The sequence below is a fragment of the Hylobates moloch genome, unplaced genomic scaffold (genome assembly GCF_009828535.3).
Source record: "Hylobates moloch isolate HMO894 unplaced genomic scaffold, HMol_V3 SCAFFOLD_6, whole genome shotgun sequence".
Taxonomy (NCBI): Eukaryota; Metazoa; Chordata; class Mammalia; order Primates; family Hylobatidae; genus Hylobates; species Hylobates moloch.
This window is the reverse complement of record NW_026652281.1, coordinates 35,138,434-35,154,756: the sequence shown is the minus strand read 5'-3', so window position 1 is coordinate 35,154,756 and position 16,323 is coordinate 35,138,434. Positions and strand designations below refer to the sequence as shown.

The 16,323-nt window shown below is 33.9% G+C and overlaps 1 protein-coding gene across 4 annotated transcripts in view; it reads left to right on the top strand.

The window, feature by feature from the left end:
- Nucleotides 1-15,294, top strand: part of YTHDC2 (YTH N6-methyladenosine RNA binding protein C2) — an 81,042-nt gene extending 65,748 nt beyond the window's left edge. For 3 of the 4 annotated variants that reach the window (XM_032156648.2, XM_058440605.1, XM_058440604.1), the window contains 6 exons: nt 1,713-2,005; nt 4,593-4,770; nt 11,059-11,262; nt 12,020-12,202; nt 13,324-13,411; nt 13,502-15,294. In XM_032156648.2, the coding sequence (XP_032012539.1) occupies nt 1,713-2,005; nt 4,593-4,770; nt 11,059-11,262; nt 12,020-12,202; nt 13,324-13,404 (939 nt within the window). In that variant the 3' untranslated portion in view covers nt 13,405-13,411; nt 13,502-15,294. The remainder of the gene's footprint in view (nt 1-1,712; nt 2,006-4,592; nt 4,771-11,058; nt 11,263-12,019; nt 12,203-13,323; nt 13,412-13,501) is intronic. The other variant, XM_032156649.2, reaches the window with a different exon arrangement.
- Nucleotides 15,295-16,323: the final 1,029 nt, after the last annotated feature.

Here is a 16,323-nt window from a genome sequence, read left to right as displayed (position 1 = left end):
TCAAGTAGTGTAATAAATTTCTTTCATTCAGTTAGTGTGAATTGATATATAATATGATAAATTTTTTTTCTTTCTATTGAGCCCTTAATATCAGAGAATACAGCTTGTTTTTCAGTTTTCATAGGGACCTCATTCATTCTCTTCTGTATTGGGGTTTATTCCAACAGAGGACTTAGAAAACCTAGTTGTGGCTCATTATTTAAGCAAGGTAATTGTCTTAGTTTGTTGTTGCTGCTGTAGTAATTTATAAAGAACAGAAATTTATTTCTCACCGTTCTGAAGGATCTTAAGTCTGAGATCAAGGTGCTGACATCGGGTGAGGGCTGCTGGACCCTTCCTGCCTCCTCTAGAGTGGAGGAATACTGTGTTCTCACATGGCAAAAGGCAGAAGGGCAAGAGGGCATGAACTCCCTCCATCAAGCTCTTTTATAAGGATACCTAATCCCATTCATGAAGCCAGAGCCCTCATGACTCAATCACCCCTCAAAGGCCAACACCTGCCATTACTATTGCATTGGAGGTTAAGTTTCAACATGAAGTTTTGGAGGGGACAAAAACTTCAAACTATAGCAGTAATCCTTGAGTATTTCTGGATATATAAGAAAGTATTGAGTATTGGGTACACAAGAACTCCCTTTATTTTGTGTAACTATGTTTCTGAGAGAAAGATATGATTCCATACTATTTTCTCTTTGCATATACCTCTGAATTGGGGGCTTGAGGGGGGATGAATGTTTCTTTTCAAATTACAAATTTTCATGACAAAGCCTCCCCTTGATTCTATCTCTACTGTCCAAGATCATTTTCTGTACATTTTTGGGAGGCGCCAAGCTGTCAGTAGTTAACACTGGCTAGGTTTACTATTTTAGCATCCATTCATTCATCGCTTCAACCTACTACACTCTCACTTCCATTCCCACTAATCCATCACTTCACTGAAACTGTACTTGCCAAGGTCGACTGTGTCCTTCATGTTGTCAAAGTCAGTCTGCTGTCCTGGATAAATGTGACCTCTATTATTTATCACTATTGTCCGTATCCTCCTTTTTGTACTCCTGCCCTTCCCCAATTTTCTTCCATACTCCTGCCCCAAATTCTTTGTCACTAGTCACTGTAATATTAATCTTTCTTTATTCTTTCTCTGTGATCAGTCCTTCTTAGTTGTTTCACAGACCCTGCTGTATGTGTTTGTGCCTTAAATTTTAAGTTCTTTAGCACTTTGTGTCTTACTCTTATCTTCTTACTCCCTCTATGCAGTCCCTGGGGACTTTACCTGTATGTGTATATTTTGCAATCATTTAGGAACTGGTGACTTTCAAGTTTAGAGCCCTGTCTTAGATCTGTCTATGAATCCAGCTGCCTTCAGGACATGATCATATGGATGTTCTGCAGGCACTAAAATAACACTGTGAACTACATATATTTTTATTTACCCTGCTGCTACTTTTCCAGTATTAATCACACTCTACCACAACTATTGTTTACTGTCTTTCTTATTAGAGTGCTTAATTTGATTTTGTGTCTTTGTGCCTAAAATATTATAAATAAATTTTATTTCATTCATGCATTAAAAATAATGAAATTAGTAGTAAATTATATGAAATGTGAAATATGTTTATTGGAAACAGTTGCAAACTAATGGAAACTAATCAACAAATAGGTGTTTTGCCTATATGATATTCATTTGCTTGTATCTATTTGAACTATTACAGGCAGCTAGTTTATTGCTGCAGCTCAGACAGAAGTGGCATAGCTTATTTTTACGCCGAATGAGAGCTCCATCTAAACCTTGGTCTCAAGTTGATGAAGCTACCATAAGAGCAATTATAGCTGTTTTAAGCAGTGAAGAACAGTCTGCAGGTTTACAACAACCATCTGGGATTGGCCAAAGGCCAAGGCCTATGTCTTCAGAAGAGCTTCCTTTGGCCTCATCTTGGAGGTCAAATAATAGTAGGAAAAGTTCAGCAGATGCTGAATTTTCTGATGAGTGTACTACTGCAGAAAGGTAAATTTATGACATTTTACCAAAATGGATCACTTTTTATTCAGGAAAATGAATTATTTATCTTAGAATCATGTGCTTTTGTAATATTTAAAAATTACTTTTTTATAATCTAAGATCCATGAAAAGGTAGCAATAAAGTGGAAAGAGTTTTCTACTTGTCCAACTTAATTCTTCTGAGTATTAAGGTAATATGAATTGTAAACTATTGGTATCTGTGAGTTATTTAATAAGGCAACTCTTTGTCAGGAGGAGGTCAAAATATCTAATTTCTAGAATTGGGTCTCTCAAAAATATATAGACATTTTAAAATTATATATTTTACTTTATATATGTGAAGTAACATTTTACTAGTTACCCTGAGCCGTACTGGCTATGGCCATTTAAAAGAACAACCTCCTTGTAAGGCTTATCTAGATATCAATACTGTTGACTAGCGTTCCTATAGAAAAGTACTTCACTCAGTGACACACTGAATGTCAGTTCTTGGTGTGAGGGATCTAGAAGTGTACAAAACCGGTAAGATCTCCTCCAGAGAATATACATTTGATTGAGGGGAGGCATATAATAAGTAACCAAATTCACTGTCATATGACAAGATTTCTGTTATAATTTAGCCAAATTCTTCCTTCGTTCTTTTGCAATTAAATGTGGTGGTGTTTTTGTTTATTTTATGAGTATTAATGCGATACCTCATACTGAATTACTTATGTAAAATACATTTTAGTAATATGATAGTGGTTACAATAAATCATTGGCCATAATTCAGAAGTGTTTCTGGTTATAAAAACATTTGTTAGAATCAAATTTAAGTTATTTTATAATCAAGTTTTCACCTTGTTAAAATTCATAACAAATAACATTCTTGGCTAGGAGGCTAGTTTTGGCAATACTGGTAGAAAAGTCTCTGTAGTAAGAATTTGATTTTATAGTGGAACTGAAAATAGAAACAATGGAAACATAAAAGATACATAATGCCTCCTGTTTTTCAAGGATCGGGTGGGGTTTTTAGTACCTTTTTTTGATCAGATTTTTGCATATTTGAATGAAATATAAAGGCTTAATATCATTTAAGACTTTAAAGAGGAATAAAACATTGGTTTCCATGTTCTTCAGATGTTACATTTTAGTAATAATTTAGCCAGTTTCCAAGGAAAGCTTGTAAAATATGTGCCTGAACCTTTCTTTCTGGTCTAGACTCTGCTGAGAAAAAGGGGAAGACTGAAAAGTAATTTTTTTACTTAGATACTCCCCACTTTTTGAAAATATTGTTCTAGAATTTTCTTGAGCATTAGTTATTTAGAATGTGAGAATATATTTCCATAGAAGTTATTCTGTGGTAGAGTTATTCCTAAACCAGCCTATGAAAAATTCTGTTAGCTTCAAGAAACGTGACATACTAATATATAATGCATGAGTGTTCCTTGTATGCTGATTCAAATGAATCAATAATTTGAGACAATTGAGGAAATGATAATTTTTTATTGGGATTGGTAACCACTTTGGTTATGTAAGGACAATGCAACCATTTTAACAGATGCATATTTAAATATGGAAGGATAAAATGATATCCCTCAAGTGTGGGATTTACTTTTAAATATGTAAGCCAAAACAGAAAGGAAGCAAGAAAGAAAAAACAAAATAATGTTAGATAAATCAAGTAGGTGAAATGTTCAAGGAACTAGGTCAGTGGTACTGTGAGATGTCCTACATTCTGGATTTGTCTCTGTTTTTTTCCTGGCACTATTTATTTCTATACCCTATGTATCTTATTTATTTTTATATTTTATTTTTTGAGACAGTCTCGCTCTGTCGCCGAGGCTGGAGTGCAGAGGCACGATCTCTGCTCACTGCCAGCTTCACCTCCCAGGTTCACGCCATTCTCCTGCCTCAGCCTCCCAAGTAGCTGGGACTACAGGCACCTGCCACCACGCCCGGCTAATTTTTTGTATTTTTAGTAGAGACGGGGTTTCACCGTGTTAGCCAGGATGGTCTCAATCTCCTGACCTGGTGATCTGCCCACCTCGGCCTCCCAAAGTGCTGGGATTACAGGCGTGAGCCACTGCACCCGGGCTCCATACCCTATGTATCTTATGTAAGCTGGTGGTTAGCTGTCAGGGTTTGATTTGATCCAGTGTTTTAACAAGAATATTTTATAGGTGGTGTTGTGAACTTTATATTGCAATACATCAGGAAGTACTTAATGTCTGTCCCAGAAAGACCCATACTTTAAGAAAAATTATGAAATTCCTGAATGCCATGTTTGTGGCATTTATTCGTAGAATTTTAGAATAGAAAAATCTTGGAGTTTAGATATAATCCTTTTATTTTATTTAACAGATAAGGAAATTAAAGCTCCGATAAGTTATGAGGCTTGCTCAGGATCTCATACCTAGTTGTAAATTTAGAATTGCCGTAGACATCTATATTTCCTGACCATAGTATTTTTAAATAATATTCCATAAATCATAAGATCATTGAGACTTTGGATTGAAATGGCATCTGCTTTGTATTATAAACTTATACATAACTGATCTTTGTATGACAAACTTATGTATAACTGATCTTTGCTTCCTCCTTCTTGCTCAAGAGTACTGATGAAATCTCCATCTCCAGCATTACATCCACCCCAGAAGTATAAAGATAGAGGAATTTTACATCCTAAACGAGGCAATGAGGATCGATCAGATCAGTCTTCTGTGAAATCTATAGACAGCAGTAGTTACCCAAGTCCTTGTGCTAGTCCTTCTCCTCCATCCTCAGGAAAGGTAGAGTATCTGAAAGAAAATGTAGTAAGGAACAGGTTTGTAACACATGTAATGCTAGATAAATGAAATTGTAAAACAATTAGAGTACTTTTCTAATTGTGGCCTCTTCTAGATGTAAGTTGAAGCTAGCAAACTTGATACACTTTTGAGTAAATTTTAAAGTTTTTCCTGCATGCCAAATATTTCTAGTTATTACCATCTTGGGGTATTTTAGAATGCTTTAAAACTATAGATCATTCACTACTGGCATGTAGTTAGGCTGTTTATTATTTCTTTCCTATTTCTTTCGAATCCTTTTTTTTTTTTTTTTTTTGAGATGGAGTCCCACTCTTTTACCCAGGCTGGAGTGCTGTGGTACAGTCATATCTACTGCAGCCTTGAACTCCTGGGCTCAATGATCTTCACACCTCAGCTTTTGAGTAGCTGGGACCACAGGTGCATGCCACCATGCCCACCTGATTAAAGAAAAATTCTTTTTTTATAGATGGGGATCTCCCTTTGGTGCCTAGGTTGGCCTCAAACTCCTGGGCTCAAGTGATCCTCCCATCTCAGCCTCTGAGTGGCAGGGATTACGGGTGTGAGCCACCATGCCCAGCCCTTTAGAAACTTTTTTGCTAAAATAAATAACAAAAAGATTAATTTAACTTTGGTTTATAATTTCAGAATTGAAAACAGTGATTTCTTTCTATTGTTAATTGGTTTCTACAGTGGTTATATTAAAAAAAAACAAAATGAGATAGGGTTAGGAAGGTAGGAGATGTTGATAAGGAATTGAAAACTGTATCTTTAAAAAAAGTTGTAATAATAATTTCAAATGTTCATGATGTGATGACTTTTACTTTACTGTTTTAGTAGCTAAGTAAGTATTTGATTAGGGGTTATTTAGCTGCATATTGTATTTTGGTGAATGTGCCTGTTGAAATACTGTTTGTTAAATAAGAGGAAAATAAATGTTTTTGTAGATTTGCATTCTTAGGTTTTGAAGTTTTTTGGTTTATTTATACACCTTTATTAAGGTGTAATTTACAATAAAATTCACCAGTTTAAACTGTATAATTTAATGAATTTTGAGAAATGTACACAATCACGTAACTATACCACAATTATCTACACATTTCCATCACCCCTACTGCCTGGTAACCTACTGTTCTGCTCTTTGTCCCTTGAGTTTTGCCTTTTCTAGAATTTCCTGTAAATGGAATCATACATATGTAACGTTGTGTGTCTGGCTTATTTCACTTAATAGAATCCTTTTGAAATTCTATTAAGTGAAATAAGCCAGACACAAAATGCTACATACATAAGATTGAATGTATCAACAATCTATCCATATTGTTGAGTATATTATTAGTTTATCTTATTACTGAGTAGTATTCCATTTCTAGATAGACTATGGTTTGTTTTTCCATTCATCAGTTGATGGACATTTGGGTTGTTTGCACTTTTTGGCTATTATGAATAAAGTTGCTAACATTGTACTAACTGGTACTAACATTCAAGTAAAATCTTTGTGTCTAAATATGTTTTCTATTCTTTCGCAAATCCCTTGGATTAGTATTGTTTGAGTTGTTTGATAAATGTATATTTAGCTTTACAAGAAACTGTCTGTTTTCCAAAATGACAGCACTATTTTGCATTTCCTTTAACAATCTTTTAAGAGTTCCATTTGCTCCATATTCTTGACAATATTTGGCATTTTAGCTTTTGTAATTTTAGCCGTTCCAGTTGGGTATGTAGTAATAGGCCATTATAGTTTTAATTTGTATTTCCCAGTTACTAATGATGTTGAGCATCTTTTCATGTGCTTATTAGCCATTGTGTATCATCTTTGTGAAATGTTTATGCAAATTTTAGTTCACTTTTTGTTGTTGGTTTTTGGTGATTTGTCATCTTTCACTGAGTTGTAAGAGTTTTCTGTATATTCTGGGTACAAGGCTTAGTTATTATATGTTTTGCATATTTTTTCTAACAATATGTGGCTTGTCTTTCCATTTCCTTAACAGTGCCTTTTGAAGAGCAAATGTTTTTAATTTTAATGGAGTCCATTTCATCAGCTTTTTCTATTATGATTAGTATTTTTTTGTGTACTAAGAAATTTTGTGTTGTAATCCCAGCACTTTGGGAGGCCGAGGCGGGCGGATCACAAGGTCAGGAGATCGAGACCACGGTGAAACTCCATCTCTACTAAAAATACAAAAAATTAGCCGGGCGTGGTGGCGGGCGCCTGTAGTCCCAGCTACTCGGAGAGGCTGAGGCAGGAGAATGGCGTGAACCCGGGAGGCGGAGCTTGCAGTGAGCCGAGATTGCGCCACTGCACTCCAGCCTGGGCGACAGAGCGAGACTCCGTCTCAAAAAAAAAAAAAAAAAGAAATTTTGTGTACCAAACCCAAGATCATAATTTCCTCCTATGTTTTCTTTTAGAAGTTTTATAGTTGGCAATCTTACATTTTAGATATATGATTTATTTTAAATTAATTTTCGTTTATAGTATGGGTGAGTCAAGAATTACTCGTTGGCTTTTGCTTATACAATTGTTCCAGTACCGTTTGTTAAAAACCATTTGTTTTTTTCCATTGAGTTACTTTGACACCTTTGTCAAAAATCAACTGGCCATAAGTATGTGGTCTACTTATTGGACTCCTCAGTTTCATTAATATCTCTCTCTCTCTCTATATATATATATATATAAAATATATAAATATATTTATGTAGTACGTATTTATATATTAATATATTGTATATATTATATAATATATAGTATATATAAATATAATTAATATTTGTGACATTTTGTTATATATATATTTGCCAGTGGTACACTGACATTATTTTAGTAGCTTTATAGTGAGTCTTGAAATCAGTTAATCCTTGAACTTCAGTCAGTTGTCCTTCAACTTTGTTTATCTTCTTCAATATTATTTTGGCTGTTCCAGGTCCTTTGTACTTTCATATAAACTTTAAAGTCAGCTCATCAGTTTCTGCAGAAAAATTTTTTGGTATTTTGAATGGAATTGCATTGAATCTATAGATCAATTTAAAGAAAATCAACAATTAACACTTCTTAGTCTTCTAATCCATAATAAGCATAGTATATCTGTTCATTATTTGGATAGTCTTTAATTTCTCTCAACAATGTTTTATAAATTTCAGAGTACAAGTATTACACGTTTTTTGTTAAATTTCTCCCTAAGTATTTAATGTTTTTGATACTGTTTTTTAGAATTTTAATTGTAGGTGTTCACTATTAGTATATACAAATACATTTGATATTTGTATATCTACCCTGAATCCTGTGACCTTACTTCATTTATTAATTCTATTAGCTTTTTATGCCATCTGATAATAAAGATAATTTTACTTTTTTCCTTTTCAATCTGATTGCTGTTTATTTGTTTTTTACCTTATCTCTCTGGCCAGAGCCTCCAGCAAAATGTTGTTCAGTGTTGAGAGCCACATATCTTTCCCTTGATCTTAGGGGGAAAGCATTTTTTGTCTGTTAGTATAGTGAATTTCATTGCTTGATTTTCTTATGTTTATACTGCACTTGGTCATGGTGTTATTTTTATATTTGGTTATATATATTTATATATATAACAAAATTTTATATAATTTTGTTAAATGAGGGATCTTTGTTCATGAGGGGTATTATTCTGTAGTTCTTTTTTCTTGTGTACCTTGTTATGGTTTTGATGTCAGAGTAATGCTGGCCTCATAAGATTAGTTGGAAAGTGTTCGTCCCACTTCAGTATTTTAGAAGAGATGTGTAGAATTGGTATTATTCCTTCCTTGAATATTTGATAGAATTCACTAATGAAGCCATTTATTTATTTATTTATTTATTTATTTTTATTATTATTATTTTTTTGAGACACAGTCTCACTCTGTCACCCAGGCTGGAGTACAGTGGCGTGATCTCGGCTCACAGCAAGCTCCGCCTCCTGGGTTCACGCCGTTTTCCTGTGTCAGCCTCCTGAGTAGCTGAGATTACAGGCATGTGCCACCATGCCTGTCTAATTTTTTGTATTTTTTAGTAGAGACAGGGTTTCACCATGTTGGCCAGGCTGGTCTCGAACTCCTGATCTCAAGTGATCTGCTCACCTCTGCCTCCCAAAGTGCTGGGATTGCACGCGTGAGCCCCCACTCCTGGCCAACAGTGTTCTTTTATTTTACACTTTATTCCTTTGTGTTATTGTTTTCATATATTTTGTTTTTATATAAATGCTATATATGTATTATTTTTACTTTACGTAGTCAATTATCTTTTATGAAGCTTTCGGAGTCAGAAAAATATTTTTATATTTATTATTTACTAATCTTGTGCTCATTATTCTTTTATGTAATACGAATGTCCATTTTGTATTATTTACTTCTGCCTGAAGAACCTCCTTTCTGGGACTCTGGATACAGAGATGTAAGACCATCTCATATGGTTCCACAGGTCACCGATGTTCTCTTCATTTTTTTCAGTCATTTTTCTGTCTTCATTTCAGGTAGTTTCTATTGTTTTATCTTTATGTTCACTGATGTTTTTATTTAGTGTCTAATCTGCTGTTCTTTCCTTCTAATGTGTTTTCAAAGGCTGTATTTTCATCTCTAGAAGTTCCTTTTGAGTCTTTTAAAAATTAAAAAATCTATCTATCTATCTATCTCTCTATCTATCTATCTAATCTATCTGTCTATCTAATCTATCAATCTTCTGGCCGGGCGTGGTTTATGTCTGTAATCCCAGTGGTTTGGGAGGCCAGATTGGGATGATAGCTTGAGGCCAGGAGTTTGAGAACAACCTGGGCAACATAGGAAGACCCTATCATCTCTACAAAAGAATAAAAAAATTAGTTGAGCATGGTGATGGGCCACCTGTATTCCTAGCTACTGGGGAGGCTGAGGCAGGAGGATCACGTGAACCCAGGATTTGATTTTATAGTGAGCTGTGATTGTGCCACTGCATTCCAGCTTGGATGACAGAGTGAGACCCTGTCTCCCTATAAATTAATAATATCTTCCATTTCTCCTCTCATTATGTTCAAGTTTTCCTCTACCTTCTTGAACATAATGAATGTATTTATAACAGATGCTTTAACATTCTTGACTCCTAATTACATCAACTCTGTCATCTCTGAGACTGTTTCTATTTATTACTTTTGGCATTTTTTTCTTTTACTTTTGTTTCTGTTTTGTCTTCTTGTTATCCAGTGCTTTGTTTGTGGAGAAATTGCAAGTACAAATTTTATATTCCATATGCACATGAGAAACGGGTTCAGATTTGTAAAGAGCTAGTAAAAATCTACTTGTAAATGTGTCTTCATTGCTTATTGCAATCAGAGTCTCAAGATGACAACAGTATTTAACTCCTCTTTGGCCTTAATTATGTAAATAACAACCTTTGTATATTCTTTGTGTTTCTTATAATTTTGTTGGGCAGCTAGGTTTTTGTATATTCCTTTCAATAGTGTTAGACTTTATTGTGATTCACAGTTTAGTTGCCATCAGTTGAATTCTTTTGAAGTTTGCTTTTAAGTAATGTTAGGGTTGGGCGAGAGCAGTCTTTATTCTGTTATTAATTTAGTTCCAATACTAAGGTATGGCCCTTCTGTGGGCCAGTGCCATATGTATTACAGGTTCTATCTGTTCTGGCTGAAGATAACATGAAATATTCCCAGCCATGAGTGAGCTCTGGGAATTGTTTGGTCTACTTGTTTTCCTTTGGATCTTTCCCTAGCCTTGTGTTATTTATCTTTTTTCTCACTCATGTTCAGGTCAGCACTTAGCCAAAAACTTGTGGGAACCCCTCTGTGTTTCCTTTGCAGCTCTCTTTATGTGCAACTCCTTTGTATCTAAGATAGTACATTGCCATACGCAGTAGCAACTTCGGTCTCTGAACTCCAGTTTCTTTCTGCACAACTTAATGAGACCACTGGACTCTGTTTTTCTTTGTCCTCTGAAAACTGCCTCCAGGCAGTAAGCTGTAGAAATATTTGTTTTGTTTTCTGATTTTGAAAGTTTATTAAAACAATTTCTGAAAGTATATTTGAGGTATAAACCAAAGTTGGGACTCGAGGATCCTTTGTTGAGAAGGGATTTTGAATGCTCTGAAAATGAGTACTTGTTTTTGGCTAACTTTATTTTGGTTGAGTCTTGTATACGTTTCAGACATGATAGAGCTATTTGCATTTGTTGAATATATGGTCAAATATTTTGGCTTATATGTTTATGAAGATGTTATTTAATGGAGCCTATTGGTTTTGAAAGGTCAGATTAACTTTCAAGAACTTATGTATTCTTTTATAGGGCTCAAAATCTCCTTCACCAAGACCAAACATGCCTGTTCGATACTTCATAATGAAGAGTAGCAATTTGAGAAACCTTGAAATTTCTCAACAGAAGGGTATCTGGTCTACAACTCCTAGTAATGAACGGAAGCTAAATCGAGCCTTTTGGGAAAGCAGCATGGTTTACTTGGTATTTTCTGTTCAAGGATCTGGACATTTCCAGGTGAGCCACCCTGAATCAGTAAAATGGGGTTGTTTTGGCTGTAGGTTAAATCATAGAGATTTTTAGAAAAACAACTGGCTTTTCATTGCATCAGAATGCAAGAATGCCTTTTGCTTGATTGAGAATAAGGGTTATATTGCATCTCTTTAGAGGATGATAGAACTGGAATCCTCTTTGTTTTTGCCTTGTCTTACCAGAGTCTTTCCAGGTAAACCATGTTTCCTTCTGAAGACAACTTTAGATTTACTAATTCTCAAGTGGATTCAAAGTAATGAGAAGCTTGACCTTTTGGTAAAATATTTATTTAAATAGGCCAAGGAAGTTAGTATTGACAATCAATAAACTAAGTATGTTTCTTAACCCATCACTCATCTTGACTTAATGTATACCTGAATTTATAAAATAATACATTTATTATTTGATGTTTATTATAATTTATGGAAATGAAAGCTTAGAGGTTAGCTTGTATCCATTTATCATGGAATAAATATGGACTTAGAACTGTTGCTATTTTATTTAGAAATCATTATTGATATTTGAAATTGTTAGGAGGCTAGAACTGTTTTTTTCTAAAATTTGCTAAGAGAGCTTTTAATGAAAAATTTAGTAGCTTATTTTTTGGTTTTGTTAGGTATGTGTTATTTTAATATTATATCTTTATCTTAAAATTTTAAAAACCCAGCCTTCTCAGATAAATTAAATTTAGACACGTTAATCTCCCCCTCACCTCTATTCCTTCCTCCCATTTTACCTACAGGGATTTTCTAGGATGTCTTCTGAGATTGGAAGGGAAAAGAGCCAGGACTGGGGCTCTGCTGGACTAGGAGGAGTATTTAAGGTGGAGTGGATACGAAAAGAAAGCCTTCCCTTTCAATTTGCACACCATTTACTCAATCCATGGAATGACAACAAGAAAGTGCAGATAAGCAGGGATGGGCAGGTATACAATGGCATTTTTTTTTTTTTACTTTTGTTTCTGTTTGTTTTTTGTTATCCAGTGCTTTAATTGAGGAGAAAATGTAAAAGTACAAGTTTTATATTCCATATGCACATGAGAAACAGGGGTTCAGGTTTGTAAAAAGCTAGTAAAAACCTACTTGTAAATGTGTCTGATTGCTCGTTGCAATCAGAGTCTCAAGATGGCAATAGTATTTAACTTCTCTTTAGCTTTAATTACGTAAATAACCTTTTTATATTCTGGTGGCTTGTTTATTTATATTATGTTTTGCTTTGTCTTCATGATGCTACTTACATGCATTTTAAGCTAGTTAAGATGATGGAAATTAATATATTTTGACCAAATACTATGCTAGCTGCTTTATAAGATATAATTTATTTCTTATGATTAAATTATTAGTCCAATTTTATGTAGGAGAAAATAGACTCAAAGATTAGTTTTGCCTAAGGTCACACAGCTAATAATTTATCTGAACCAGTATGACTTGTTTCAAATCACCATGTAAAAAGTGTTTGGGTTCTTCTCAAGTGCTTATCATAGGTATCATTCCATAGGAGTACTGTGAAGTGGCATTCTTTTCAATTGTGTGAGAATAATTTCATTTTTATTTTATAATAATGATTTTGAAGAAATATGTTAGCTAGAAATAATTCTTAGAAGAAAAATATTTTAATAATTTTCAAGATAAGAAGATATAGTTACTTAAGAGAGTTTCTTGGAAAAAACCCAACATCGAATATGCTAGGTTTCACAGTAAACCTTTGGAAGTTCCAGGTGAGTGCTTTTGCTAAATCTCTATTAAAAACAAAATCCATTATTTTTAGGTAGAAACAGTTCCAGAAGGACTCCATGGGAATCTGTTGCCATTTTGTCACAAAAGTTGAGAGATTTTGCAGATTAACTGTAATCTTAAATCTGGAAGTCAACTCCGTAAACCTTAAAGCAAAGAATTAGAACAATTCATACCATATGATTTTAGCATACTCTGGTAGGAAAATGAAATTTAAAGTGATTTTCTTACGTTTTTATCAGTATAGGTTTTGGTCATTAAAAATTTTCAGTCCAGTTCTTTTTATGTTTATTTTGACTTCTGATTTATCTAGGAACTAGAACCTCAGGTTGGTGAACAGTTGCTCCAGTTATGGGAACGTCTTCCCTTGGGAGAAAAAAACACAACTGATTGACACTCAGGTTATACCGTCTTGACTTTGAGTATTGGCAGTATTTGTGATCATTAGGAACCTTTCAGATTATTTATCTTTTTTTCCCCCTTTCTTCTAGAATTCTTAGCTGTGGAAGAACATCATGCCTATTTATAACCACTGAATGCACTGACTTTCAAAAACTGAGATGGGGTGTGTGTTACAAATGGGCTTTTTAACACTTTTAGAGTGTTGCTTTAGAACTTCCATCTTCATCTACAGGAGAAAGGAATCATTTAAATTTTTACAGTGATCATAGAGAATGATTATATGACGTTTGTATGAATAAAATAGTAGTTTCATTATTTGGCACAATAGCAGTTTATTTTAAACAAACTTAATTTGAAGTTAAACATTTCATTTTTAAAAACCCTGAATTACAGTTCTTATTGATGACTTTTTAATGCGAGTAAGTTGTTTAAGAAAGGCCTGAATATATCAGAACATCTGAGCACCATTTTAGAAGAGTCAACTCTTAAGATTATCATTAGAAAACAAATACATCAACACCTATGAAAAGAAGTGGGGAAAACAACAAGGACAACAAAAAACCAATGAAATTCTACAAATATCCCTTTTAAAAATAGTATGTGCTAACTAAGGGCTATTCATTCTGCCATTTTTAACTTGAGACACATTAAGAAAAAAGTTGGATGTTCTTTTTCTGTAATTATGAAATGCAATAAAATCTGAATAAAGGGCATAGTTTCTTCCTTATCGGATTAGATTAAGTGCTTAGTTTTATTCCTAATTCTGTCCCTTTTAACCTGATGTGTACCTTACTCTTTCCTCCCTCTCTTCCTTCCTCCTCTCCCCACTCCTTTCCTGCATTTCTCCCTCCTTCCCTCATCACATCTCTTATATGAGCACAGTAATTATGACCTTTTTGTTTTGGCTACAACTTGATTGAAACAAGTTCAAAATTTAAACAAGTTCATACAAGTTTTTAAAAATTCTCAACTGGTAGCTTGCTTGCTATGCGTCTTACAAACTAAAGCCTGCAAGCGCCACAATTCTAAGTGCCGCCTTCCATTTTTTTTCAGTATGTTTTCACTGGCTTATGTTTTCAGATATGATTTTCCTTTTTCACATATATGGTTTAGTAAATGGAGGATAATTTTTTTTTGTAAACCCGTGCTAGTGCCAAGTCTCATATTTCTTTGCCATCTCAGAATTATTTATCTTTTTACCACCACTGTTTATAAAATTTCCCTAGAGACTTTTCGAAGGGAAAATAGAGCAACAGGGAAAAATGAAAGAAATGTCTTGGTTACTGAGCTCTAAACAGACAGGTTTGATAGCACTTCTCATGGTACATTTTAGTTATTCTTATAAAAGCAAACAAGCAAACATGAATGTACATTAAAGACAAAAAGAAAACTCTGGTTTTATATTTGAGAACAAGTGAAAAATCATGGGTCAACATAAAATCTTGAGAACCTTCTACTTTCTCTGGGAAAGCATTATATAGTGGTGCATTAGTTTGGAAAGTCAGCTATGATTTTGCCTATAGTTCTAGTTATTAGCTTTGGGGTTTTCTTGTACTTTAAGACATACCTGTAAATTGAACCTATGTGAATTATATTCCACTGTATGTGTATTGTAGTTCTTTTCCTATTAGAGCGACTTGTTTCCCTGATAATGTGTACATTTTTTAGGTATGTACTTAATAGTTCACAATGTTCTAAATTTGGAAGGACTTAAAAAAAAAACTTGTTTTAATTTCTATCTGTTTTGTAATATCTAGCCCTATATGTAAATGATGGGTTTGTTGGTATTTAAAATGAATACAACTTGAATGTAATTAAAATGCTGTTTTTTGGAAGCGATAAACTTTAAATATACTTATTAAAATGAAGTTCTATTAAGTTATTCAGATCTTATTTCTTATGCTTTATAATAAGACTAAGTTAACAATGATCAATATTCCCTGAAATAATAACGAATTTCAAACACTTTGAAGAATACTGAATTGATATAGAAGGTAATGGTTTGTATTGAAACTCCCTTCTCTGTAAATTGCCTTATTTCAATAGGAGATGGCAAAAATCTCACATTTGTTTAGTATAAAATATTTTAAATATTAATAAAATATGCAAAAATAGGAAACTTAAACTATGTTAAAACGTTTCTAAATATTATGAATAGTACCTTCTACTTAAATGTTAGTATTTTTCTAGCTTTATTCACAAAGTTCTTGTCTAAACATCCAGGAGAAAGTTAGTTATAGCACAATATCCTTTTTTTTTTAATAGTACAATATCTTGGTAGTTAACACTACTTTTTCTGAACAATTTAGTTCTTTTCTGTCAGCTAGTTAATGTTTCCTTTCTTTTAGCTAATGAAGCCATCCATTCAGAAAAGGTGGAGCACCTGCTGTTTTACCCAGACATTTCTTTGTAGAAAATGGTAGTAGTATCTTAGATACTTGGATTCCATCAGTCCTTTGATCTCCCGGAGAATTTTAATATTTGCTTTCGCTAATTCTCTGGAAGCAGTTTATTGTCTTTTTTTTTTTTTAGGCAAGGTCTTGCTCTGTCACCCAGGGTGTAGTGCTGTGGTGAGATCACAGCTCACTACAGCCTCAGTCTCCTGGGCTCAACCAGTCCTCCCACCTCAGCCTCCCAAGTAGCTGGGACAAACTCCTGGGCTCAAGTGATTCTCTGGCCTCAGCCTCCCAAAGTGCTGGGTTTACAGGCATGAGCCACTGTGCTCAGCCACATTGTCCTTTATTTATAATAAATATTTAATATCACAGTGACATACTAAGATATAACAGGTACAATTCTTACTGTCCAGGAGGAGCTTCTTTTGGGTAACAATTTTATTTAAAGTTGTGAGTAACAATTTTATTTAAAATTGTAACAATTGTGCACTTTTATAGTACAATTGTTATAGACA